Below are 26,615 nucleotides of genomic sequence, written 5' to 3' on the forward strand. Positions count from 1 at the left end.
TCATGCTCTGCAAGCTGTGACGCAGTATCAGACATGGCCCTAGTATTATCAGCGCACTCTGTTCTCACCCCAGAGTGATCACGCTTGCCTCTTAGTTCTGGTAATTTAGCCAAAACTTCAGTCATAACAGTAGCCATATCTTGTAATGTTATCTGTAATGGCCGCCCAGATGTACTAGGCGCCACAATATCACGCACCTCCCGGGTGGGAGATGCAGGTACTGACACGTGAGGCGAGTTAGTCGGCATAACTCTCCCCTCGCTGTTTGGTGAAATTTGTTCAATTTGTACAGATTGGCTTTTATTTAAAGTAGCATCAATACAGTTAGTACATAAATTTCTATTGGGCTCCACCTTGGCATTGGAACAAATGACAGGTATCTTCCTCTGAATCAGACATGTTTAACACACTAGCAATAAACTTGCAACTTGGTTACAATCTTATTTAACAAAAACGTACTGTGCCTCAAAGAAGCACTAAACGATTAAATGACAGTTGAAATAATGAACTGAAAAACAGTTATAGCATCAATCCTTGAAAACAACACAACTTTTAGCAAAGGTTTGTTCCCATTAGTAAAGTAACAATAATTAAATTTGAAACATAAAAATTACAGAGCAACGTTTTTAATCACAGTCAATATATAAGTCTCACAGCTCTGCTGAGAGAATCTACCTCCCTCCAAAGAAGTTTGAAGACCCCTGAGTTCTGTTAGAGATGAACCGGATCATGCAGGAAATACAAGAGTAACTGACTGGAAATTTTTGATGCGTAGCAAAGAGCGCCAAAAACGGCCCCTCCCCCTCACACTACAGCAGTGAGAGAGAAACGAAACTGTCACAATTAAAACAAGCAACTGCCAAGTGGAAAAATAATGCCCAAACATTTATTCACTCAGTACCTCAGAAAATGCAAACGATTCTACATTCCAGCAAAAACGTTTAACATAATAAATACCTATTAAAAGGTTTAATGTACTTTTAACAGAGTAATTCCAGTGAAATACCATCCCCAGAATACTGAAGTGTAGAGTATACATACATGTCATTATAACGGTATGGCAGGATTTTCTCATCAATTCCATTCAGAAAATAAAAACTGCTACATACCTCAATGCAGATTCATCTGCCCGCTGTCCCCTGATCTGAAGCTTTTACCTCCCTCAGATGGCCGAGAAACAGCAATATGATCTTAACTACTCCGGTTAAAATCATAGTAAAAAACTCTGGTAGATTCTTCTTCAAACTCTGCCAGAGAGGTAATAACACGCTCCGGTGCTATTGTAAAATAACAAACTTTTGATTGAAGTTATAAAAACTAAGTATAATCACCATAGTCCTCTCACACATCCTATCTAGTCGTTGGGTGCAAGAGAATGACTGGGAGTGACGTAGAGGGGAGGAGCTATATGCAGCTCTGCTGGGTGAATCCTCTTGCATTTCCTGTTGGGGAGGAGTTATATCCCAGAAGTAATGATGACCCGTGGACTGATCACACATAACAGAAGAAAATGTGAACTCAAGACAAAAACATACGAGAGCTGCTAAGGGGTAATAGGGCAAAGGAATAAAAGTTTTTAACTCTTAATTCTGAAATTTTTGGTGTTAAACATATAGGTAAAACGCTATGTGCAAAGGCTGTGAACCCCGAACTATGTAGTACCTATATAAGGAGAGTACTAGGGATAGTTCCTGGGTTGGGTTTAGTGTCTGGAGTCACTTACCTGGACTGCAGCACCCCTCCACTGTATCTTACCAACTTGCTGAAGCCTTTCTCCCTCACTGACTGCTGATACAGTACAGTAGAGAGCCCATCCAGTTCAAGTTAATATGCTGCAGAGGATACTTCCAAATATACCAGCAACCCTTCAGGTGGAGGCTAAGGGATGGGGTACCCGCGATGCCTGAGAGCATTTATGGCTGAGAGATCAATGAGGGTACTGACATGCCATAACTGATGTATTCCTTTACCTCTACTTTACTCAGAATCTTAGAGACATTATCCTGAAGTCTTCCCTGAGCCAAGATGGAAGAGGGGTACTGGGTCTTGAATCAGATCTGTATGTAATAAATGATTAGAAACAAAATAATAAAATCTTGCTTGCAGAGCACCTCTCTCAACCTCTCTCGTCAGAGGCCAAGAACAAACTGAGTGGGGAGAGGTGGTGGTAGGAATTAAAGCTCTTGTGAGGGTTCTTGACCTCCTCCTAGTGCCAGTTAATATATATCATGATATGGATTCCTATGGAGTCTATTCAGGTTACGAAATATAAATGTCCACCAGTATCATGCTTTGAATTGCATACAACACATATAGCTAGAAATTAAGATAAGCAGCCCTGGTCTAGATAAAAAAAATGCAGTACATGAGTAAGAAATTAGACTTTTTCTTTCATGAACACTGAGAAAACTAGCAACTTTTTTCACAAATGATAAACAGAGCTATTTTCCATGTCACACAAGTGCACAGTAAATTTCTAATGGCAGCTGCCATTTTGGAAAAGCTGGCACCATATAAGTTGCCGTTCCGTTTAGGATTAATAGGAGTTATTGTCCTAGTGCATATTTAGGGCTTTGCCGTCCCCGATTTAAGGCTACTGTCCTTAGTAGCCACCCTCATCCACAGATAAACCATTGTTCCCAGTTATTTTTTCCCACATTTGACTCTTGCCACTCATTTACATTCATATTACATTGCGCACCTTTCTGCATTGTTTTTTCTATGACTTTCTCCAGTTCCAGGGCTTGTGAATTCTTTGGTTCTGATTTCAGAAGAGTTCGGACATACTTCAAAGCCTTTTCATACTCCTATCAATGTGAATGAAAAAGAATCGAAATTATGTATAACCATATAACATCTATTTTGTCAAAACCATAACACACTTGAACAAATCCACACAAAGTCTAAATGTGGAAGCAACTGGTCTAATTGGTCCTTTGTGGCATTAATTTCAGAGCCAAATTTATACTTGTGAAAAAGCAACACACAAAAATCTGTATTTGCACAGATCATAGATTGTGGCTCTTTTACAGGAATCAATCTGGCTACAAAAATATAAAAAAACATAATTTATGCTTACCTGATAAATTTATTTCTCTTGTAGTGTAGTCAGTCCACGGGTCATCCATTACTTATGGAATATATCTCTTCCTAACAGGAAGCTGCAAGAGGATCACCCAGCAGAGCTGCTATATAGCTCCTCCCCTCACATGTCATATTCAGTCATTCGACCAAAGCAGACGAGAAAGGAGAAACCATAGGGTGCAGTGGTGACTGGAGTTTAATTAAAATTTAGGTCTGCCTTAAAGACAGGGCGGGCCGTGGACTGACTACACTACAAGAGAAATAAATTTATCAGGTAAGCATAAATTATGTTTTCTCTTGTTAAGTGTATTCAGTCCACGGGTCATCCATTACTTATGGAATACCAATACCAAAGCTAAAGTACACGGATGAAGGGAGGGACAAGGCAGGAACATTAAACAGAAGGAACCACTGCCTGAAGTACCTTTCTCCCAAAAATAGCCTCCGAAGAAGCAAAAGTGTCAAATTTGTAAAATTTTGAAAAGGTGTGAAGCGAAGACCAAGTCGCAGCCTTGCAAATCTGTTCAACAGAGGCCTCATTTTTAAAGGCCCAGGTGGAAGCCACAGCTCTAGTAGAATGAGCTGTAATCCTTTCAGGAGGCTGCTGTCCAGCAGTCTCATAGGCTAAACGTATTATGCTACGAAGCCAAAAAGAGAGAGAGGTAGCCGAAGCCTTTTGACCTCTTCTCTGTCCAGAGTAAACGACAAACAGGGAAGAAGTTTGACGAAAATCTTTAGTTGCCTGCAAATAGAACTTTAGGGCACGGACTACGTCCAAATTATGCAAAAGTCGTTCCTTCTTTGAAGAAGGGTTAGGACACAGTGATGGAACAACAATCTCTTGATTGATATTCCTGTTAGTAACTACCTTAGGTAAGAACCCAGGTTTAGTACGCAGAACTACCTTGTCTGAATGAAAAATCAGATAAGGAGAATCACAATGTAAGGCAGATAACTCAGAGACTCTTCGAGCCGAGGAAATAGCCATCAAAAACAAAACCTTCCAGGATAACAGCTTGATATCAATGGAATGAAGGGGTTCAAATGGAACGCCTTGAAGAACATTAAGAACTAAGTTTAAGCTCCACGGGAGAGCAACAGTCTTAAACACAGGCTTAATCCTAGTTAAAGCCTGACAAAAAGTCTGAACGTCTGGAACTTCAGCCAGACGTTTGTGTAGAAGAAAAGACAGAGCAGAAATCTGTCTCTTTAATGAACTAGCAGATAAGCCCTTTTCTAAACCCTCTTGTAGAAAGGACAATATCCTAGGAATCCTAACCTTACTCCATGAGTAACTCTTGGATTCGCACCAATATAAATATTTACGCCATATCTTATGGTAAATTTTTCTGGTAACAGGCTTCCTAGCCTGTATTAAGGTATCAATAACCGACTCCGAGAAGCCACGCTTTGATAGAATCAAGCGTTCAATCTCCATGCAGTCAGCCTCAGAGAAATTAGATTTGGATGTTTGAAAGGACCCTGAATTAGAAGGTCCTGTCTCAGAGGCAGAGACCACGGTGGACAGGACGACATGTCCACTAGGTCTGCATACCAGGTCCTGCGTGGCCACGCAGGCGCTATCAGAATCACCAAAGCTCTCTCCTGTTTGATCTTGGCAATCAAACGAGGAAGCATCGGGAATGGTGGAAACACATAAGCCATGTTGAAGACCCAAGGGGCTGTCAGAGCATCTATCAGCACCGCTCCCGGGTCCCTGGACCTGGATCCGTAACATGGAAGTTTGGCGTTCTGGCGAGACGCCATGAGATCCAGATCTGGTTTGCCCCAACGAAGAATCAGTTGAGCAAAGACCTCCGGATGAAGTTCCCACTCCCCCGGATGAAAAGTCTGGCGACTTAGAAAATCTGCCTCCCAGTTCTCTACGCCTGGGATGTAAATCGCTGACAGGTGGCAAGAGTGAGACTCTGCCCAGCGAATTATCTTTGAGACTTCCAATATCGCTAGGGAACTTCTGGTTCCCCCTTGATGGTTGATGTAAGCCACAGTCGTGATGTTGTCCGACTGAAATCTGATGAACCTCAGAGTTGCTAACTGAGGCCAAGCTAGGAGAGCATTGAATATTGCTCTTAATTCCAGAATATTTATTGGGAGGAGTTTCTCCTCCTGAGTCCACGATCCCTGAGCTTTCAGGGAGTTCCAGACTGCGCCCCAGCCTAGAAGGCTGGCGTCTGTTGTTACAATCGTCCAATCTGGCCTGCGAAAGGTCATCCCCTTGGACAGATGTGGCCGAGAGAGCCACCATAGAAGAGAATCTCTGGTCTCTTGATCCAGACTTAGTAGGGGGGACAAATCTGAGTAATCCCCGTTCCACTGACTTAGCATGCACAATTGCAGCGGTCTGAGATGCAGGCGCGCAAATGGTACTATGTCCATTGCCGCTACCATTAAGCCGATAACTTCCATGCACTGAGCTACTGACGGGTGTGGAATGGAATGAAGGACACGGCAAGCATTTAGAAGTTTTGATAACCTGGCCTCTGTCAGGTAAATTTTCATCTCTACAGAATATATAAGAGTCCCTAGAAAGGGAACTCTTGTAAGTGGTAATAGAGAACTCTTTTCCACGTTCACCTTCCACCCATGCGACCTCAGAAATGCCAGAACTATCTCTGTTTGAGACTTGGCAGTTTGAAAACTTGACGCTTGTATCAGAATGTCGTCTAGGTACGGAGTCACCGCTATGCCTCGCGGTCTTAGTACCGCCAGAAGTGAGCCCAGAACTTTTGTAAAGATTCTTGGAGCCGTAGCTAATCCGAAGGGAAGAGCTACAAACTGGTAATGCCTGTCTAGGAAAGCAAATCTTAGGTACCGATAATGATCCTTGTGAATCGGTATGTGAAGGTAGGCATCCTTTAAATCCACTGTGGTCATGTACTGACCCTCTTGGATCATGGGAAGGATGGTTCGAATAGTTTCCATTTTGAATGATGGAACTCTTAGAAATTTGTTTAGGATTTTTAAGTCCAAGATTGGTCTGAAGGTTCCCTCTTTCTTGGGCACCACAAATAGATTTGAATAGAATCCCTGCCCGTGTTCCGTCCGCGGAACTGGGTGGATCACCCCCATTAGTAAAAGGTCTTGTACACAGCGTAGAAACGCCTCTTTCTTTATTTGGTTTGCTGATAACCTTGAAAGATGAAATCTCCCTCGTGGAGGAGAAGTTTTGAAGTCCAGGAGATAACCCTGAGATATGATCTCCAACGCCCAGGGATCCTGGACATCTCTTGCCCAAGCCTGGGCGAAGAGAGAAAGTCTGCCCCCCACTAGATCCGTTTCCGGGATAGGGGGCCCTCTCTTCATGCTGTCTTGGAGGCAGCAGCAGGTTTCTTGGCCTGCTTGCCCTTGTTCCAGGACTGGTTAACTTTCCAGCCCTGCCTGTAACGAGCAACAGCTCCTTCCTGTTTTGGAACGGAGGAAGTTGATGCTGCTCCAGCCTTGAAGTTACGAAAGGCACGAAAATTAGACTGTTTGGCCTTTGATTTGGCCCTGTCCTGAGGTAGAGCATGGCCCTTACCTCCCGTAATGTCAGCTATAATTTCTTTCAAGCCGGGCCCGAATAAGGTCTGCCCTTTTAAAGGAATATTAAGCAATTTAGATTTAGAAGTCACGTCCGCTGACCAGGATTTAAGCCATAGTGCTCTGCGCGCTTGGATGGCGAATCCGGAGTTCTTAGCCGTAAGTTTGGTTAAATGTACGACGGCATCAGAAACAAATGCGTTAGCTAGCTTAAGTGCTTTAAGCTTGTTCATAATTTCATCCAATGGAGCTGTGCGAATGGCCTCTTCCAGAGACTCAAACCAGAATGCCGCTGCAGCAGTGACAGGCGCAATGCATGCAAGGGGCTGTAAGATAAAACCTTGTTGAACAAACATTTTCTTAAGGTAACCCTCTAATTTCTTATCCATTGGATCTGAAAAGGCACAACTATCCTCCACCGGGATAGTGGTACGCTTAGCTAAAGTAGAAACTGCTCCCTCCACCTTAGGGACCGTCTGCCATAAGTCTCGTGTGGTGGCGTCTATAGGAAACATTTTCCTAAATATGGGAGGAGGGGAAAAGGGCACACCAGGTCTATCCCACTCCTTGCTAATAATCTCTGTAAGCCTTTTAGGTATAGGAAAAACGTCAGTACACACCGGTACCGCATAGTATCTATCCAACCTACATAATTTTTCTGGAATTGCAACTGTGTTACAATCATTCAGAGCCGCTAATACCTCCCCTAACAATATGCAGAGGTTCTCAAGCTTAAATTTAAAATTAGAAATCTCTGAATCCAGTCTCCCTGGATCAGATCCGTCACCCACAGAATGAAGCTCTCCGTCTTCACGTTCTGCAAACTGTGACGCAGTATCTGACATGGCTCTCACCTCATCCGCGCGCTCTGTCCTTAACCCAGAGCTATCGCGCTTGCCTCTTATTTCTGGCAATTTAGATAATACTTCTGTCATAACAGTAGCCATGTCTTGCAAAGTGATTTGTAAGGGCCTCCCTGATGTACTTGGCGCCACAAAATCACGCACCTCCTGAGCGGGAGGCGAAGGTACTGACACGTGAGGAGAGTTAGTCGGCATAACTTCCCCCTTGTTGTCTGGTGATAATTTCTTTACATGTAAAGATTGACTTTTATTTAAAGTAGCATCAATGTAATTAGTACATAAATTTCTATTGGGCTCCACATTGGCCTTTAAACATAGTGAACAAAGAGATTCATCTGTGTCAGACATGTTTAAACAGACTAGCAATGAGACTAGCAAGCTTGGAAATACTTTTCTAAATAAATTTACAAGCAATATAAAAAACGCTACTGTGCCTTTAAGAAGCACAAAAAGCTGTCACAGTTGAAATAACAATGAACCAAAATAGTTATAGCAACCAATTTTTCACAGTAAATGTATTAAGTTAGCAAAGGATTGCACCCACCAGCAAATGGATGATTAACCCCTTAATACCCAAAAACGGATTAACAATTTAATAATTAACGTTTTTCTCACAGTCAAAACACACTGTCACAGGTCTGCTGTGACTGATTACCTCCCTCAAAATGAATTTTGAAGACCCCTGAGCTCTCTAGAGACGATCTGGATCATGGAGGATGAAGTAGACAGATTGTGACTGAATTTTTACTGCGCAAAAAAGCGCTAAAATAGGCCCCTCCCACTCATATTACAACAGTGGGGAAGCTCAGAAAACTGTTTCTATGCAGAAAACAAAGATGGCCATGTGGTAAAAATCATGCCCCAATAAGTTTTATCACCAAGTACCTCACAAAAAACGATTAACATGCCAGTAAACGTTTTAAACATACATTTGAAAAGTTATGAATTGTTATTAATAAGCCTGCTACCAGTCGCTTTTACTGCAGTTAAGGCTCATACATTATTTCAGTATTAACAGTATTTTCAGAGTCAATTCCATTCCTTAGAAAAATACATTCAGTGTACACACACTCATCAGCCTAATACCAGTCGCTATCACTGCATTTAAGGCTGAACTTACTTTACATTGGTATCAGCAGTATTTTCTCAGTCAATTCCATTCCTCAGAAAAATAATTACTGCACATACCTCATTTGCAGGGGGGCCCTGCATGCTATTCCCCTTCTCTGAAGTTACCTCACTCCTCAGATGAGAACAGCCAGTGGATCTTAGTTACGTCTGCTAAGATCATAGAAAACGCAGGCAGATTCTTCTTCTAATGCTGCCTGAGAATAAACAGCACACTCCGGTGCTATTTAAAATAAACTTTTGATTGTAGAAATAAACTAAGTTAAAAAACACCACAGACCTCTCACAGCGACCTATCTAGTTAGGCTGCAAGAGAATGACTGAATATGACATGTGAGGGGAGGAGCTATATAGCAGCTCTGCTGGGTGATCCTCTTGCAGCTTCCTGTTAGGAAGAGATATATTCCATAAGTAATGGATGACCCGTGGACTGCCTACACTTAACAAGAGAAAAGGAACGAGCGGCTTCTTACTTTTGCATTGGAATATTACGAAGGATCCAAATGCACATACCTATTGTATGGTATGGCAAATGGGGAAAATATGGGAGTAATGTGGCATTACAGCTATATGTTTCATCTAAACACTTCACTAAATATAAGCAGTTTTGGGAGGGTGGTCAGTTTTAGTTAAAAGGGACATTCCAGCCAAAATTGGAATCCACGTGGATGCATTTCAGTTTTGAATAGAAGCATTTTTGTAATATACATGCATCACCAAAAATGCTTCTTATAAAAGCTATAGCTGTTTCAAAAGTGTATATAAGTATGCACCTGGCACCAGCATTTTAAATACAGCACTTGCTCGGAGAGCCTAAGGTGATTTTATCATCTGGTCTTGACTCAATGTGTTAATTGCTGACATGATACAAGCCCCACTGATACTCTGAGCAGCTGTAGTATTTAAAGTGCTGGTGCTGTGATAATATCTAGCTATGCTTCACATGCACAGAAAAATTTTAGCACTAAAACAGTAATACATTTTTACTAGAAGCATTTTTGTCAACACATGTATATTGCAAATACTTTCCAACTCAAAGATGTAATTCATCTGTGTGCATTTAAATTTTGACTGGAATGTCCCTTTAGAGTGCGATAATTTAGGCACAATTGGCTCCTAGATCATATCGAAACTGATGACATTCATACTCAATGTACAAAATAGCAAATAAAATTGCAAGGAAAGAAGAGACAGTCTGACTCCAAAAAATATGTAACACACAATTGAAAGAGAAATCATAATCTCTCAATGCATTCATACTAAATAACTTTATTGAGGAAAATATATGAATAAAAGGCCGTCTGGACTTTTGAACACACACTGTTAAAAGTAGCTTGAACTCAGAATTCTGATTGAAATAAGTGTGAATAATAATTATTAGGGAGTCAGTATAACACTATCTGATACAGTAGTACAGATAATATAAAGAAGCCCTTATATGGAGGTATTATCACTATTCTGAGTATCAGATAATTAATTTGTAGCTCTAGCGTCAAATCTTGTATGATTGCAGTGACTGGTGACTCAGCAAATTTAACAGATTTAATGTTGCAGAGTAAATATATATGCAAGTGAGACCAGGTATGGAAATGTGATGAGATTGCTGTCAATGAATAGAGGTTAAACCCCTCTCATTACATATTTGCTATAAAGTCAATTAATGTTCTCAATCTAGTGTAAGATTGAGTACGTTATGCATAAATATCTCTGCCAGAAATAAAAAAAGCTTAATATCTCGCTGAGTATGACAACTAATCTAGGTCTAAATTCAATACTTTGATTGTCCTGTGTTATTGTCTGCAGTAACCAATGTTACCGTCTTATTCACAACTAAGAACAATTGACAACTAATGTGTCTGATTAAACCAGTGGGATCTAATAGCTGTGTAAACTTATACTTGTGTATCAAAGCTGTGATGAAATAAAGTAACAATAGTTAGGTACAGATACTGTGAGAATAACAGTATACACTTAATATACACTGCTGCCACATCAAGTTGTATTCACAGCTAAGCATTCATTCACACAGTTCATTAGCATAAGTAATATCCATACAAATGAGTGAGTTATGACCACGGTATTGCAGATCACTTATGCCACTGTGGGCTTCTGATTATACTAAAGTAGCAGTGTCACTATGAAACATTTGAAGCAAGTACAGCAGTTAATGAATCAACCAGAACCTCAATAAAGTCACGCTAGGCTAAAAAAAAGCCTCTTCTATAGTGGAGGCCTGAATTAACGTTATGCTGACTAAGTAAGTAATGTCAAATTATGCAGTTAGTGAATCAACCAGAACCGCAATGAAGTCACACCGAGCTAAAAAAAAGAGCCTTTTAAATAGTGGAGGCTTAAATTAACGTTATACTGACTAAGTAAATAGCGTAACATTAAATGTCTTAAATCAGATACTGAGTAAGCATATTACAAAAGAAACAGGTACTGTGACCCCGTGAGAGTGCCTCTGACGCGCGTTTCACACAACGCTTCTTCGGATACTATACTGTATCAGATAGTGTTATACTGACTCCCTAATAATTATTATTTACACTTATTTAAATCAGAATTCTGAGTTCAAGCTACTTTTAACAGTGTGTGCGCGTGTAAAAGGCCAGACAGACGTTTATACATATGCATTCATACTAAATAACTTTATTGAGGAAAATATAAGTATTGAGAGTTTATTATTTCTCTATTTCAATTGTGTGTTACATATTTTTTGTGACAGTCACTTCTTTCCTTGCAATTCTATTTGCTATTTTGTACATTAATGTGTATTTTACGGTCTATAGACTCAAACTCTAGGGGCAGCTAATACAAAGCACTAATTACAAGCCCTTACATTTGGATCTAAACACAGCACAATTATTCCTCGCTTTTTCTTATTTAAAGACATACATACTCACCTTTAACCTATAATGTGCCACTGCCAAATAAAATAGATAATCCCGCTGCTCTTCCTTACCTCCCTTTGGTAAAAGTTCTAGAAGAAACAATATAAAGAACATGTCTTCAAGGGAACAAAAACAAATTATGCTTAACAGATAATTTAATTTCCTTCTGTACAAGGAGAGTCCACGGATTCATTTCTTACTGTTGGGAAATACTGAACCTGGCCACTAGGAGGCAAAGACACCCCAGCCAAAGGGTTAAATACCTCTCCCACTTCCCCTATCCCCAAGTCATTCTGCCAAGGGAACAAGGAAGATTAGGAGAAATATCAGGGTATAAAAAGCTGCCAGAAGAAAATTATAACTTAGGGGGCCGCCCATCGGAGAAACATGGGAGGGGGCCGTGGACTCTCCTTGTACAGAAGGAAATGAAATTATCTGGTAAACATAATTTATGTTTTCCTTCTTATTACAAGGAGAGTCCATGGCTTAATTCCTTACTGTTGGGAAACATATACCCAAGCTCTAGAGGACACTGAATGAAAATGGGAGGGAGAAAAAGAGAGGCGAACCCTAATCTGAGGGCACCACAGCACCTTTCTCCCGAAGGCTGCTTCAGCTGAAGCAAAAACATTGAACTTGTAAAATTTAGAAAAAGTGTGTAAGGTGGACCAGGTAGCCGCCTTACAAATCTGATCCATAGAGGCCTTGTTCTTAAAGGCCCAAGAGGAAGCCACTGCTCTAGAAGTTTGTCTAAAATCCTTAGTAGCTTGAAGATAAAACTTCAAGGCACGAATCACGTTAAAATTATTAAGGAAATATTACTTCAAAGAAGGAGGATTAGGACACAAGGAAGGGACCACAATTTCTTGATTTATGGTGCAGTCTGACACGACTTTAGGGAGAAACCCTAACTTAGTACGTTGGACAGCCTTATCCGAATGGAACACCAGATAAGGAGGCTCACATTGCAAGGCGGCAATTTCAGATACTCTGCATGCAGAAGCAATAGCCAGTAGAAAGAATTTTCCAGTACACCAACCTAATATCAATTTCATGCATAGGCTCGAACGGAGCCTGTTGAAAAACTTTATGAACCAGATTCAGACTCCAAGGGGGAGCCGAAGATCTGAACACAGGTCTGATCCTAATCAGAGCCTTAACAATAGACTGAACATCTGGAAGCTCAGAGAGCCTCTTGTGCAGTAAAACAGACAAGGCCGAAAGCTATTAGATCCCACTGGTTTAATCAGACACATTAGTTGTCAATTGTTCTTAGTTGTGAATAAGACAGTAACATTGGTTACTGCAGACCAGTAACCGGCTTACGAGCTTGAATGAGAGTATCAATAACTCTCTCAGAAAAACCTCTCTTAGCTAGGACTAAGTGTTCAATCTCCACGCAGTCAGCCTCAGAGAATCTAGATTTTGATGAACAAAAGAACCTTGTTCCAGCAGATCCCTGCGACAAGGTAACTTCCATGGAAGAGAAGATGACATCCTCACTAGGTCCGCAAACCACGTCCTTCACAGCCATGATGGAGCAATCAGTATTACCGACGACTGCTCCTGCTTGATGCGGGCCACTACCTGAGGAAGGAGTGGTAATGACGAAAAAAGGTAGATTAGAATGAACCTCCAAGGCACCGCTAATGCATCTATTAGCTCCGCCTGAGGATCCTTAGACCTCGACCCATATCTGGGCTGTTTGTTATTGAAACGAGACGCCATGAGGTCTATCTCCGGCATTCCCCACCTGAAGCATATCTCTGCAAACACTTCGGGATGGAGAGACCATTCCCCCGGATGAAAGGATTGCTGAGAAAATTCACTTCCCAGTTGTCCACACCCGGAATGTGGATTGCTGACAGAGAACAGCTGTGGGCCTCCGCCCACTCCAGAATCCGAGATACTCCCCTCATTGCTAGGGAGCTTCTCGTTCCACCTGATGGTTGATGTAAGCAACCGAGGTTATATTCTCTGATTGGAATCTGATAAATCGGGACGAACACAGAAGAGGCCAATCCTTCAGAGCATTGTAGATTGTTCGAAGTTCCAAAATGTTGATCGGGAGGGAGCATTCCTCCTGAGACCACAGGCCCTGTGCTTTCTTTGCACCCTAAACAGCTCCCCATCTTCAGAGACACACGTCCGTAGTCACAATCTCCCAGGATGGTCTGAGAAAGGATGTCCCTCGGGACAGATGATCTGGACAGAGCCACCAAGAGAAAGAGATTCACTCGACCGGTTGCCCAGTTGAAATCTGTTGAGACAGATCCGAATGACTGCCGTTCCACTGCCTCAGCATGCACAGCTGTAGCGGTCTGAGATGGAACCTGGCAAAAGCAATTATGTCCATGCTGGACACCATGAGACCAATTACCTCCATACACTGAGTCACATATGGCCTTAAGGAGGTCCGGAGGGCAAGACATGCCGAAGCTAGCTTGCACCGTCTCTGGTCGGATAGAAATATCCTCATAGATATTGAATCTATTATAATACACAGGAATTCTACCCTGGTGCTTGGAATGAGAGAACACTTCTCTAAGTTTATCTTCCATCCATGTGATCGAAGAAGAGAGAGACGAGATACCGAATGGTCCTCTGCTAGACGAAAGGAAGGTGCTTGAACAAGAATGTCGTCCAAGTAGGGAGCTACTGCTATACCTTGGGTTCTGGCGACGGCCAGGAGAGCTCCTAGAACCTTTGTAAAGATTCGTGCGGCCGTAGCAAGACCAAACGGAAGTGCAATGAACTGGATGTGCTGATCCAGGAACGTAAACCTTAGGAACTGGAAGTGGCCCCTGCGGATTGGAACGTGAAGGTAGGCATCCTTCAGATCTACAGTGGTCATGAACTGTCCTTCCTGAACTAGAGGAAGAATGGACCTTAATGTCTCCATCTTGAACGGAGGGAAATTTAGAAACTTGTTTAAGCACTTTAGGTCCAGAATTGGGTGGAAAGTCCCCTCCTTCTTTAGAACCACAAACAGGTTTGAGTAGTATCCCAAACCTCTTTCTGCGATAGGAACCGGGACAATGACCCCTAAGGAGGACAGATCCCGCATGCGCCACAGAAAGGATTCCCTCTTTTCTGGTTTTAAAGACAGGCTTGAGAGGAGAAATCTGCCCTTGGGTGGATGAGATTTGAAACCTATCTTGTATCCCTGAGCTATTACCTCCAGGACCCACGGATTCTGCACATCCAAGGACAAAGCATCTAAAAAAAGGCGACAGTCTGCCCCCTACACAATCCAGCTTTGGATCGGGGGTCAACCCTTCATGCCAACTTGCTCTCGGCAGGCTTCTTGATCTGCTTGGATTTATTCCAGAATTGAGCCGGCTTCCAAGTGCTCTTGGGCTGCACGGGCTTAGGAGGAGGACTGCTGGCGCTGGGACTTTTCAGAACGAAAGGAATGAAAATAAGATCCCTGCCCCTTAGATTTGTTCTTTTTATCCTGCGGTAAGAAGGAACCCTTGCCCCCCTGTAACCGTGGAAATAATGGAGTCCAGGCCTGGACCAAATAAAATATTTCCCTTAAAGGGTAGGGAAATTAATCTAAACTTAGACGTCATGTCCGCAGACATAGCGCCCGACCAGTCTGCACTGAGAAACCAGAGATTTTAGCATTCAGGCGAATAATCTGCATGTTTGCACCACATATAAAAGAATTAGCAATTCTCAACACCTTAATTCTTTCTTGGATAACGTCGAGGGGACCCTCCACCTCAATCAATTCTGCTAAGGAGTCGCACCAGTAAGCCGCAGCTCCAGCAACCGAGGCAACAGCCGCAGCCGGTTGAAATAAATATCCCGTATGCTGAAACCTCTTCCTGAGAAAAGTTTCCATTCTCTTAATCATTGGTTCCCTGAAAGACGAGCTATCCTCAAGAGGGATAGTAGTACGCTTATCTAACGTGGAGATAGCACCATCCACCTTAGGGACGGAACCCCACAACTCCAGCTTAGAGTCCGGGAATAATTTTTTAAAGGCAGACGAAGGGGAAAAGGAAGATCCAATTCTATCCCAATCGTTCTTAATAATGTTTGCCATTTTTACAGGTACAGGAAAGGTTACTCATACACTCTGTCTAATTCAGGGATCAAAGGTTCATCAAGCAACTTGGCCTCTGGAACCTCTAATGTCGACAGAACCTTCTTTAGAAGAAAACATAGGTGTTCAATTTTAAATCTAAAGACTGGCACCTCCACAGCAGGAGGCCTAGAGGTAGCAGCTCCAATCCAGGAATTTCACCCTCTGAAGACTCAGAGTGTGACGAAACCTGGGATACTTGAAAAGCAGACAAATCAAGTAAATTACTAGATGTCCCCTGGACCGGAGAGCTATTTTTAACCTTTTGCTTGCGCTTAGCAGGGCAAGGTAGCGCGAGTCCTCAGAGGTGGACAGCTCAGTCGTACTAAAGGGGTTAAATGTCTTAGACATAAATTACCTTGTTGATGCATATGGAACATATTTGAGAGAGCGGGCACACCAAGGCCTCCTCACAATATAGACAGGTATTACTATTAGGAATATTAGAGTACCCTCAAACATATCAGGATCCTGCATAGCTTGCGCTAACAGTAGGATACAAATAAAACAGAATTTATGTTTACCTGATAAATTACTTTCTCCAACGGTGTGTCCGGTCCACGGCGTCATCCTTACTTGTGGGATATTCTCTTCCCCAACAGGAAATGGCAAAGAGCCCAGCAAAGCTGGTCACATGATCCCTCCCAGGCTCCGCCTACCCCAGTCATTCGACCGACGTTAAGGAGGAATATTTGCATAGGAGAAACCATATGATACCGTGGTGACTGTAGTTAAAGAAAACAAATTATCAGACCTGATTAAAAAACCAGGGCGGGCCGTGGACCGGACACACCGTTGGAGAAAGTAATTTATTAGGTAAACATAAATTCTGTTTTCTCCAACATAGGTGTGTCCGGTCCACGGCGTCATCCTTACTTGTGGGAACCAATACCAAAGCTTTAGGACACGGATGATGGGAGGGAGCAAATCAGGTCACCTAGATGGAAGGCACCACGGCTTGCAAAACCTTTCTCCCAAAAATAGCCTCAGAAGAAGCAAAAGTATCAAACTTGTAAAATTTGGTAAAAGTGTGCAGTGAAGACCAAGTCGCTGCCCTACATATCTGATCAACAGAAGCCTCGTTCTTGAAGGCCCATGTGGAAGCCACAGCCCTAGTGGAATGAGCTGTGATTCTTTCGGGAGGCTGCCGTCCGGCAGTCTCGTAAGCCAATCTGATGATGCTTTTAATCCAAAAAGAGAGAGAGGTAGAAGTTGCTTTTTGACCTCTCCTTTTACCGGAATAAACAACAAACAAGGAAGATGTTTGTCTAAAATCCTTTGTAGCATCTAAATAGAATTTTAGAGCGCGAACAACATCCAAATTGTGCAACAAACGTTCCTTCTTCGAAACTGGTTTCGGACACAGAGAAGGTACGATAATCTCCTGGTTAATGTTTTTGTTAGAAACAACTTTTGGAAGAAAACCAGGTTTAGTACGTAAAACCACCTTATCTGCATGGAACACCAGATAAGGAGGAGAACACTGCAGAGCAGATAATTCTGAAACTCTTCTAGCAGAAGAAATTGCAACCAAAAACAAAACTTTCCAAGATAATAACTTAATATCAACGGAATGTAAGGGTTCAAACGGAACCCCCTGAAGAACTGAAAGAACTAAGTTGAGACTCCAAGGAGGAGTCAAAGGTTTGTAAACAGGCTTGATTCTAACCAGAGCCTGAACAAAGGCTTGAACATCTGGCACAGCTGCCAGCTTTTTGTGAAGTAACACAGACAAGGCAGAAATCTGTCCCTTCAGGGAACTTGCAGATAATCCTTTTTCCAATCCTTCTTGAAGGAAGGATAGAATCTTAGGAATCTTAACCTTGTCCCAAGGGAATCCTTTAGATTCACACCAACAGATATATTTTTTCCAAATTTTGTGGTAAATCTTTCTAGTTACAGGCTTTCTGGCCTGAACAAGAGTATCGATAACAGAATCTGAGAACCCTCGCTTCGATAAGATCAAGCGTTCAATCTCCAAGCAGTCAGCTGGAGTGAGACCAGATTCGGATGTTCGAACGGACCTTGAACAAGAAGGTCTCGTCTCAAAGGTAGCTTCCATGGTGGAGCCGATGACATATTCACCAGATCTGCATACCAAGTCCTGCGTGGCCACGCAGGGGCTATCAAGATCACCGACGCCCTTTCCTGATTGATCCTGGCTACCAGCCTGGGGATGAGAGGAAACGGCGGGAATACATAAGCTAGTTTGAAGGTCCAAGGTGCTACTAGTGCATCCACTAGAGCCGCCTTGGGATCCCTGGATCTGGACCCGTAGCAAGGAACTTTGAAGTTCTGACGAGAGGCCATCAGATCCATGTCTGGAATGCCCCACAGTTGAGTGACTTGGGCAAAGATTTCCGGATGGAGTTCCCACTCCCCCGGATGCAATGTCTGACGACTCAGAAAATCCGCTTCCCAATTTTCCACTCCTGGGATGTGGATAGCAGACAGGTGGCAGGAGTGAGACTCCGCCCATAGAATGATTTTGGTCACTTCTTCCATCGCCAGGGAACTCCTTGTTCCCCCCTGATGGTTGATGTACGCAACAGTTGTCATGTTGTCTGATTGAAACCGTATGAACTTGGCCCTCGCTAGCTGAGGCCAAGCCTTGAGAGCATTGAATATCGCTCTCAGTTCCAGAATATTTATCGGTAGAAGAGATTCTTCCCGAGACCAAAGACCCTGAGCTTTCAGGGATCCCCAGACCGCACCCCAGCCCATCAGACTGGCGTCGGTCGTGACAATGACCCACTCTGGTCTGCGGAAGGTCATCCCTTGTGACAGGTTGTCCAGGGACAGCCACCAACGGAGTGAGTCTCTGGTCCTCTGATTTACTTGTATCCTCGGAGACAAGTTTGTATAGTCCCCATTCCACTGACTGAGCATGCACAGTTGTAATGGTCTTAGATGAATGCGCGCAAAAGGAACTATGTCCATTGCCGCTACCATCAAACCTATCACTTCCATGCACTGCGCTATGGAAGGAAGAGGAACGGAATGAAGTATCCGACAAGAGTCTAGAAGTTTTGTTTTTCTGGCCTCTGTCAGAAAAATCCTCATTTCTAAGGAGTCTATTAATGTCCCCAAGAAGGGAACCCTTGTTGACGGAGATAGAGAACTCTTTTCCACGTTCACTTTCCATCCGTGAGATCTGAGAAAGGCCAGGACGATGTCCGTGTGAGCCTTTGCTTGAGGAAGGGACGACGCTTGAATCAGAATGTCGTCCAAGTAAGGTACTACAGCAATGCCCCTTGGTCTTAGCACAGCTAGAAGGGACCCTAGTACCTTTGTGAAAATCCTTGGAGCAGTGGCTAATCCGAAAGGAAGCGCCACGAACTGGTAATGCTTGTCCAGGAATGCGAACCTTAGGAACCGATGATGTTCCTTGTGGATAGGAATATGTAGATACGCATCCTTTAAATCCACCGTGGTCATGAATTGACCTTCCTGGATGGAAGGAAGAATTGTTCGAATGGTTTCCATTTTGAACGATGGAACCTTGAGAAACTTGTTTAAGATCTTGAGATCTAAGATTGGTCTGAACGTTCCCTCTTTTTTGGGAACTATGAACAGATTGGAGTAGAACCCCATCCCTTGTTCTCCTAATGGAACAGGATGAATCACTCCCATTTTTAACAGGTCTTCTACACAACGTAAGAATGCCTGTCTTTTTATGTGGTCTGAAGACAACTGAGACCTGTGGAACCTCCCCCTTGGGGGAAGCCCCTTGAATTCCAGAAGATAACCTTGGGAGACTATTTCTAGCGCCCAAGGATCCAGAACATCTCTTGCCCAAGCCCGAGCGAAGAGAGAGAGTCTGCCCCCCACCAGATCCGGTCCCGGATCGGGGGCCAACATTTCATGCTGTCTTGGTAGCAGTGGCAGGTTTCTTGGCCTGCTTTCCCTTGTTCCAGCCTTGCATTGGTCTCCAAGCTGGCTTGGCTTGAGAAGTATTACCCTCTTGCTTAGAGGACGTAGCACTTTGGGCTGGTCCGTTTCTACGAAAGGGACGAAAATTAGGTTTATTTTTGGCCTTGAAAGGCCGATCCTGAGGAAGGGCGTGGCCCTTACCCCCAGTGATATCAGAGATAATCTCTTTCAAGTCAGGGCCAAACAGCGTTTTCCCCTTCAAAGGAATGTTAAGTAGCTTATTCTTGGAAGACGCATCAGCTGACCAAGATTTCAACCAAAGCGCTCTGCGCGCCACAATAGCAAACCCAGAATTCTTAGCCGCTAACCTAGCCAATTGCAAAGTGGCGTCTAGGGTGAAAGAATTAGCCAATTTGAGAGCATTGATTCTGTCCATAATCTCCTCATAAGGAGGAGAATCACTATCGACCGCCTTTACCAGCTCATCAAACCAGAAACACGCGGCTGTAGCGACAGGGACAATGCATGAAATTGGTTGTAGAAGGTAACCCTGCTGAACAAACATCTTTTTAAGTAAACCTTCTAATTTTTTATCCATAGGATCTTTGAAAGCACAACTATCTTCTATGGGTATAGTGGTGCGTTTGTTTAAAGTGGAAACCGCTCCCTCGACCTTGGGGACTGTCTGCCATAAGTCCTTTCTGGGGTCGACCATAGGAAACAATTTTTTAAATATGGGGGGAGGGACGAAAGGAATACCGGGCCTTTCCCATTCTTTATTTACAATGTCCGCCACCCGCTTGGGTATAGGAAAAGCTTCTGGGAGCCCCGGGACCTCTAGGAACTTGTCCATTTTACATAGTTTCTCTGGGATGACCAACTTGTCACAATCATCCAGAGTGGATAATACCTCCTTAAGCAGGATGCGGAGATGTTCCAACTTAAATTTAAACGTAATCACATCAGGTTCAGCTTGTTGAGAAATGTTCCCTGAATCAGTAATTTCTCCCTCAGACAAAACCTCCCTGGCCCCATCAGACTGGTTTAGGGGCCCTTCAGAACCATTATTATCAGCGTCGTCATGCTCTTCAGTATCTAAAACAGAGCAGTCGCGCTTACGCTGATAAGTGTGCATCTTGGCTAAAATGTTTTTGACAGAATTATCCATTACAGCCGTTAATTGTTGCATAGTAAGGAGTATTGGCGCGCTAGATGTACTAGGGGCCTCCTGAGTGGGCAAGACTCGTGTAGACGAAGGAGGGAATGATGCAGTACCATGCTTACTCCCCTCACTTGAGGAATCATCTTGGGCATCATTGTCATTGTCACATAAATCACATTTATTTAAATGAGAAGGAACTCTGGCTTCCCCACATTCAGAACACAGTCTATCTGGTAGTTCAGACATGTTAAACAGGCATAAACTTGATAACAAAGTACAAAAAACGTTTTAAAATAAAACCGTTACTGTCACTTTAAATTTTAAACTGAACACACTTTATTACTGCAATTGCGAAAAAATATGAAGGAATTGTTCAAAATTCACCAAAATTTCACCACAGTGTCTTAAAGCCTTAAAAGTATTGCACACCAAATTTGGAAGCTTTAACCCTTAAAATAACGGAACCGGAGCCGTTTTTAACTTTAACCCCTTTACAGTCCCTGGTATCTGCTTTGCTGAGACCCAACCAAGCCCAAAGGGGAATACGATACCAAATGACGCCTTCAGAAAGTCTTTTCTGTGTATCAGAGCTCCTCACACATGCGACTGCATGTCATGCCTCTCAAAAACAAGTGCGCAACACCGGCGCGAAAATGAGGCTCTGCCTATGATTTGGGAAAGCCCCTAAAGAGAAAGGTGTCTAAAAAAGTGCCTGCCGATATAATCTTATCAAAATACCCAGATTAAATGATTCCTCAAGGCTAAATATGTGTTAATAATGAATCGATTTAGCCCAGAAAAAGTCTACAGTCTTAATAAGCCCTTGTGAAGCCCTTATTTACAATCTTAATAAACATGGCTTACCGGATCCCATAGGGAAAATGACAGCTTCCAGCATTACATCGTCTTGTTAGAATGTGTCATACCTCAAGCAGCAAGAGACTGCTCACTGTTCCCCCAACTGAAGTTAATTCCTCTCAACAGTCCTGTGTGGAACAGCCATGGATTTTAGTAACGGTTGCTAAAATCATTTTCCTCATACAAACAGAAATCTTCATCTCTTTTCTGTTTCTGAGTAAATAGTACATACCAGCACTATTTTAAAATAACAAACTCTTGATTGAATAATAAAAACTACAGTTAAACACTAAAAAACTCTAAGCCATCTCCGTGGAGATGTTGCCTGTACAACGGCAAAGAGAATGACTGGGGTAGGCGGAGCCTGGGAGGGATCATGTGACCAGCTTTGCTGGGCTCTTTGCCATTTCCTGTTGGGGAAGAGAATATCCCACAAGTAAGGATGACGCCGTGGACCGGACACACCTATGTTGGAGAAATGAACTTTTTATTTTTCACAAAAAAACAGCACCTATATACCCCCAATGACTGGGGCACTCACCACCTCCTAGACCCAGGAAACCAGAGAAGAAGCGACCTCTGACAGCTAGCTCGGTCAGGAAAGAAAAAACAAAAGTGTAACCACACCTGATCACGTTGTGCGCAAGGCAGTACTGCCCCTGCTATGATAGAAAGTGTGCCAAGCTACAAGCTGCACAGTGTTCAAAGTGAAAGTAAACACCTGTATGTTCCGTTACCGCATAACAGTCTATGAGCCCAAAAAAATAAATCTCACCTATAAGCAGCATAAATCAAAGAAAGACATTTGATTAATCCCCACTGTTCAATAACCTCCCTCAGGAGATATTAACCCATGATTCTATGAAGATAAAAGGAGTCACACTGTGACCCTGTCTTCAGCAATTTCAACATAAGTATAAAATGAAACAATCTTACCAGAATCCGTGCTGTGGAACAGAAACACAGCCTCTAAAGTGTGACAGTCTTGTAGCCTCGATCCTGACATGGACTTGAGTGAAGAAAGCAGATAGTGAAACTCGTCAACACTGGTTGCTTAAAGGGACAGTCAACACCAGAATTTTTGTTGTTTAAAAATAAAGATAATCCCTTTATTACCCATGCCCCAGTTTTGCATAACCAACACGGTTATAGAAATACATTTTTTACCTCTGTGATTACCGTGCATCTATGCCTCTGCAAACTGCCCCCTTATTTCAGTTCTTTTGACAGACTTGCATTTTAGCCAATCAGTGCTCACTCCAGGGTAGGGCGGGGCGATTAACCGCATATGCGGTTTTAAAACGCGATTAACCGCCGCAATTTAAAAATCGTGAGAGTCTGTGGTTTTTAATGGGGGGGGGGGGGCTGTCTGAATAAAATGGAAGGAGCCGGTCCCGGACCACCGGTAACAGAGTGACATGTTCTGGCCTAGCATATAGATAGATAGAGGAGCTGTGCACACACAGCAGTTAGAAGAGGCGGCACTGCGGGGCCTAGAAGAGTGTAGACACGTGGTGGGTTGCTCACTCAGGCCACTGGAAGCAAGCATGAAACTTGCACTACGGGCAGGATAAAGTAGCAATCTGACAGCACTGCCACCGTCTACACTCTGCAGGGTTATAAAATCTAAAGTAAATAAGCTCTAGGGAGAGGGGCTCTGTGGAAGTGAAAGCAGGCTGAATAACAGATGTGGCACTGCCCTGGCATATATACTTATACCCGGAGATTTTTCCAATAAAATATTTATTTTTATTTTCATACATCTACACAGTAAGTAAAAAACGTTTTATGGCTAATGCTTTACTTACAGTATATATGTAATGTAGGTGTTTGAAAATAAAAACAATTATTTTATTGAATAAATCTCCAGGAATAAATATATGCAGCAAGTTATTCAGAATGCTTTCACTTCCACAGAGTCAGTCTCCCCCTCCCTCTCTCCCCCTCACCCAGGAGCTTGTTTAGAAAATTAAAGTGTTTTAGTAATTTTTAAGAAAATTGAGATTAAATCGCAATCAAGGTTTTTTGGGTACAAAATTGTGAGTTTCATTTTTGCCCATATTGCCCAGCCCTACTCCAGGGTAACTTCACATGCATAAGCTCAATGTTATCTATATGAAACACATGAACTAATGCCCTCTAGTGGTCAAAATGCATTCAGATTAGAGGCAGTCTTCAAGGTCTAGAAATTAGCATATGAACCTCCTAGGTTTAGCTTTCATTTAAGAATACCAAGAGAATAAAGCAAAATTGCTGATAAAAGTAAAGTGGAAAGTTGTTTAAAATTACATTCCCTATTTAAATCATGAAAGTTTTTTTTAGACTTGACTGTTAGCAGGCAGTCTAGATGGGGTTTGCAGAAAGACTCTCCCTAAATCTCCAGACTAACTTTCGTCAATGCTCTCACTGAGAGGCTGACAAGACTACTTAAAACACCAGTTCCATAACAAAAGGCATATATCCCTCCTGAGGGACAACTCCGGAATCTGACACTTCTCTGCCATCCTCCTGTGACAAAAGGCAAAAAATGACTGGGGAATGGGGGGGGGAGAGGTATTTAAGCCTTTGGCTGGGGTGTCTTTGCCTCCTCCTGTATTCAGTATTTCCCAACAGTAAGTAATGAAGCCGTGGACTCTCCTTGTATTAAGAAGGAAAACACAAACAAATATTTACAACTCCATGACAAATAAATAATAAATCATGTGGCTAACCACAGAAGCAATTTGATGGATTTAAACAACAAACATTTATGTCCAACAACAACAACCATATGGTTTTCAAAATAAAGATGGCACGTGGCTTGAAAAGCTTCAATAACTTAACAGCAGACAGACTTTATGTTAAAATGGGAATTGTGTACTTAAACTGGTTTATTTTGGTTTTGATAGAAAGAGATATCAACAAACAAGCATTTCAGTTGGGTTGAGGGAGGGTGAAGGAGTTTAAGATACATTATAGGGAGATTAATGCATAGTTTTTAACAGCACCCAAGCACTGCAATGCCCCAAACAAACAATTACTGTGAAGAATGCTGCATGGTAGGTTTTTTTGAATACTACAGGATGCACTCCTGCCTATTAGTAGGCAATTTAAAAAAAAAAAAAAGGTTTGATTGGTAAATTACAGGAATGAGGCATTTTATGGAAAACTGGGAAACTACATTTTTAGTTTAAGGCCCTTTTAACATTGCTGCGTCACATAGAATTGTTTCTAGTACAGCAAAACATTTTTTTTTAATGGCAGCTTACAGAGCAATCCATATGTGCCATAGCTTTTCAGAATAAGATATTCTTTAAACTACAGGCTGATATCAAACATTTCTCTCACACAAGTAAAATGTTGAGTACAGTAAAGGCAGAATACATTAAGAAAATGTAAGGAAGAAGGTGGTTTTTAGAACTATATTTTGCTTTAAGTGTGTAAGGTCACATGTAGGGCTGCAACTAACGATTATTTTCATAATCGATTAATCGGCCGATTATTTTTTCGATTAATCGGCTAATCGGATAAAAAGAGAATCAATAATAGTTTTCTATGTTTTAAATAAAATCCACATAATGTGTGTTACAAATATAAACTTCAGACTAAAACTTTACATTAACACAACGGTTTCTTCAATTTTTAAGCAGCAGAGCACAGTTTTATAATCTAACAAAACAAAACCACAAACTGTTTGAAAAGAGGTAGAACTAGAAAGAGTTAGACTATCACTGTTAATAACATTCTGTTATTCACTCTTTCAGAAACTTTGCATTGAAATGCAAAAATCTCAACATGTCCACATGCTTCTGGCTAAGGCTGGTTCTCTGCTTGCAGCTATATTTCCTGCAGCAGAGAAAAGGCCGTTGAGGTGTATAAGTAGGGTTTTGCCTATTTCACCAAAGTGGGATATTTATCTTTGTTAGCTCTTCACCAATGCTAAGTGTTTTCTACCTTGGCAAGGGGCCTCTCAATAAAGTAACCCTTGACTTCATTCTAATATAAAAATATCTTGAATATCTATATGCAATGGTAAATAACCAGCTATAAGGTTAGGGGAAATATCTAGTCCGCTCTAAAAATAACAGATATATACTTATAAAGGTTGAATCTGGTACATATCACAATTTATTAAAAATATAAAAAAAAAACAATAAAAACAAAATCAAAAAGCGCTAAGGACTGTATATCAATAACAGGACCTAGCCTTACACAATTATTTATACAGTACATATAATCAGCAATAGCAAGCAATACTCTAATAATTGTGCAAACAGATAATAGTGCACATCAATTTAAAGGGACACTATACCCAAACATTTTCTTTCATGATTAAGGTAGAGAATACAACTTTAAACAATATTCCAATTTACTTTTATTACCTAATTTGCTTCATTCTTTAGATATACTTTAATGAAGAAATAGCAATGCACAAGGTGAACCAATCACAGGAGGCATCTATGTGCAGCTACCAATTAGCAGCTACTAAGCATATCTAGATATGCTTTATAGCAAAGAATATCAAGAGAATGAAGCAAAAACAGAATTTATGCTTACCTGATAAATTACTTTCTCCAACGGTGTGTCCGGTCCACGGCGTCATCCTTACTTGTGGGATATTCTCTTCCCCAACAGGAAATGGCAAAGAGTCCCAGCAAAGCTGGTCACATGATCCCTCCTAGGCTCCGCCCACCCCAGTCATTCGACCGACGGACAGGAGGAAATATATATAGGAGAAATCATATGATACCGTGGTGACTGTAGTTAGAGAAAATAATTCATCAGACCTGATTAAAAAAACCAGGGCGGGCCGTGGACCGGACACACCGTTGGAGAAAGTAATTTATCAAGTAAGCATAAATTCTGTTTTCTCCAACATTGGTGTGTCCGGTCCACGGCGTCATCCTTACTTGTGGGAACCAATACCAAAGCTTTAGGACACGGATGAAGGGAGGGAGCAAATCAGGTCACCTAAACGGAAGGCACCACAGCTTGCAAAACCTTTCTCCCAAAAATAGCCTCCGAAGAAGCAAAAGTATCAAATTTGTAAAATTTGGCAAAAGTGTGCAGTGAAGACCAAGTCGCTGCCTTACATATCTGGTCAACAGAAGCCTCATTCTTGAAGGCCCATGTGGAAGCCA

General features: G+C 42.1%; 1 protein-coding gene across 1 annotated transcript in view; it reads right to left on the reverse strand.

Annotated features, from left to right (window-relative positions):
* Positions 1 to 26,615, reverse strand: part of FIS1 (fission, mitochondrial 1) — a 231,324-nt gene that overhangs the window by 22,318 nt on the left and 182,391 nt on the right. Inside the window, exons 3-4 of the mRNA XM_053718341.1 lie at positions 11,522 to 11,598; positions 2,702 to 2,807 (exon numbers count right to left, since the gene is read on the reverse strand). Coding sequence (XP_053574316.1) covers positions 2,702 to 2,807; positions 11,522 to 11,598 — 183 coding nt within the window. The remainder of the gene's footprint in view (positions 1 to 2,701; positions 2,808 to 11,521; positions 11,599 to 26,615) is intronic.

Source organism: Bombina bombina, chromosome 6 (genome assembly GCF_027579735.1).
Source record: "Bombina bombina isolate aBomBom1 chromosome 6, aBomBom1.pri, whole genome shotgun sequence".
In the NCBI taxonomy this organism is placed as follows: domain Eukaryota; kingdom Metazoa; phylum Chordata; class Amphibia; order Anura; family Bombinatoridae; genus Bombina; species Bombina bombina.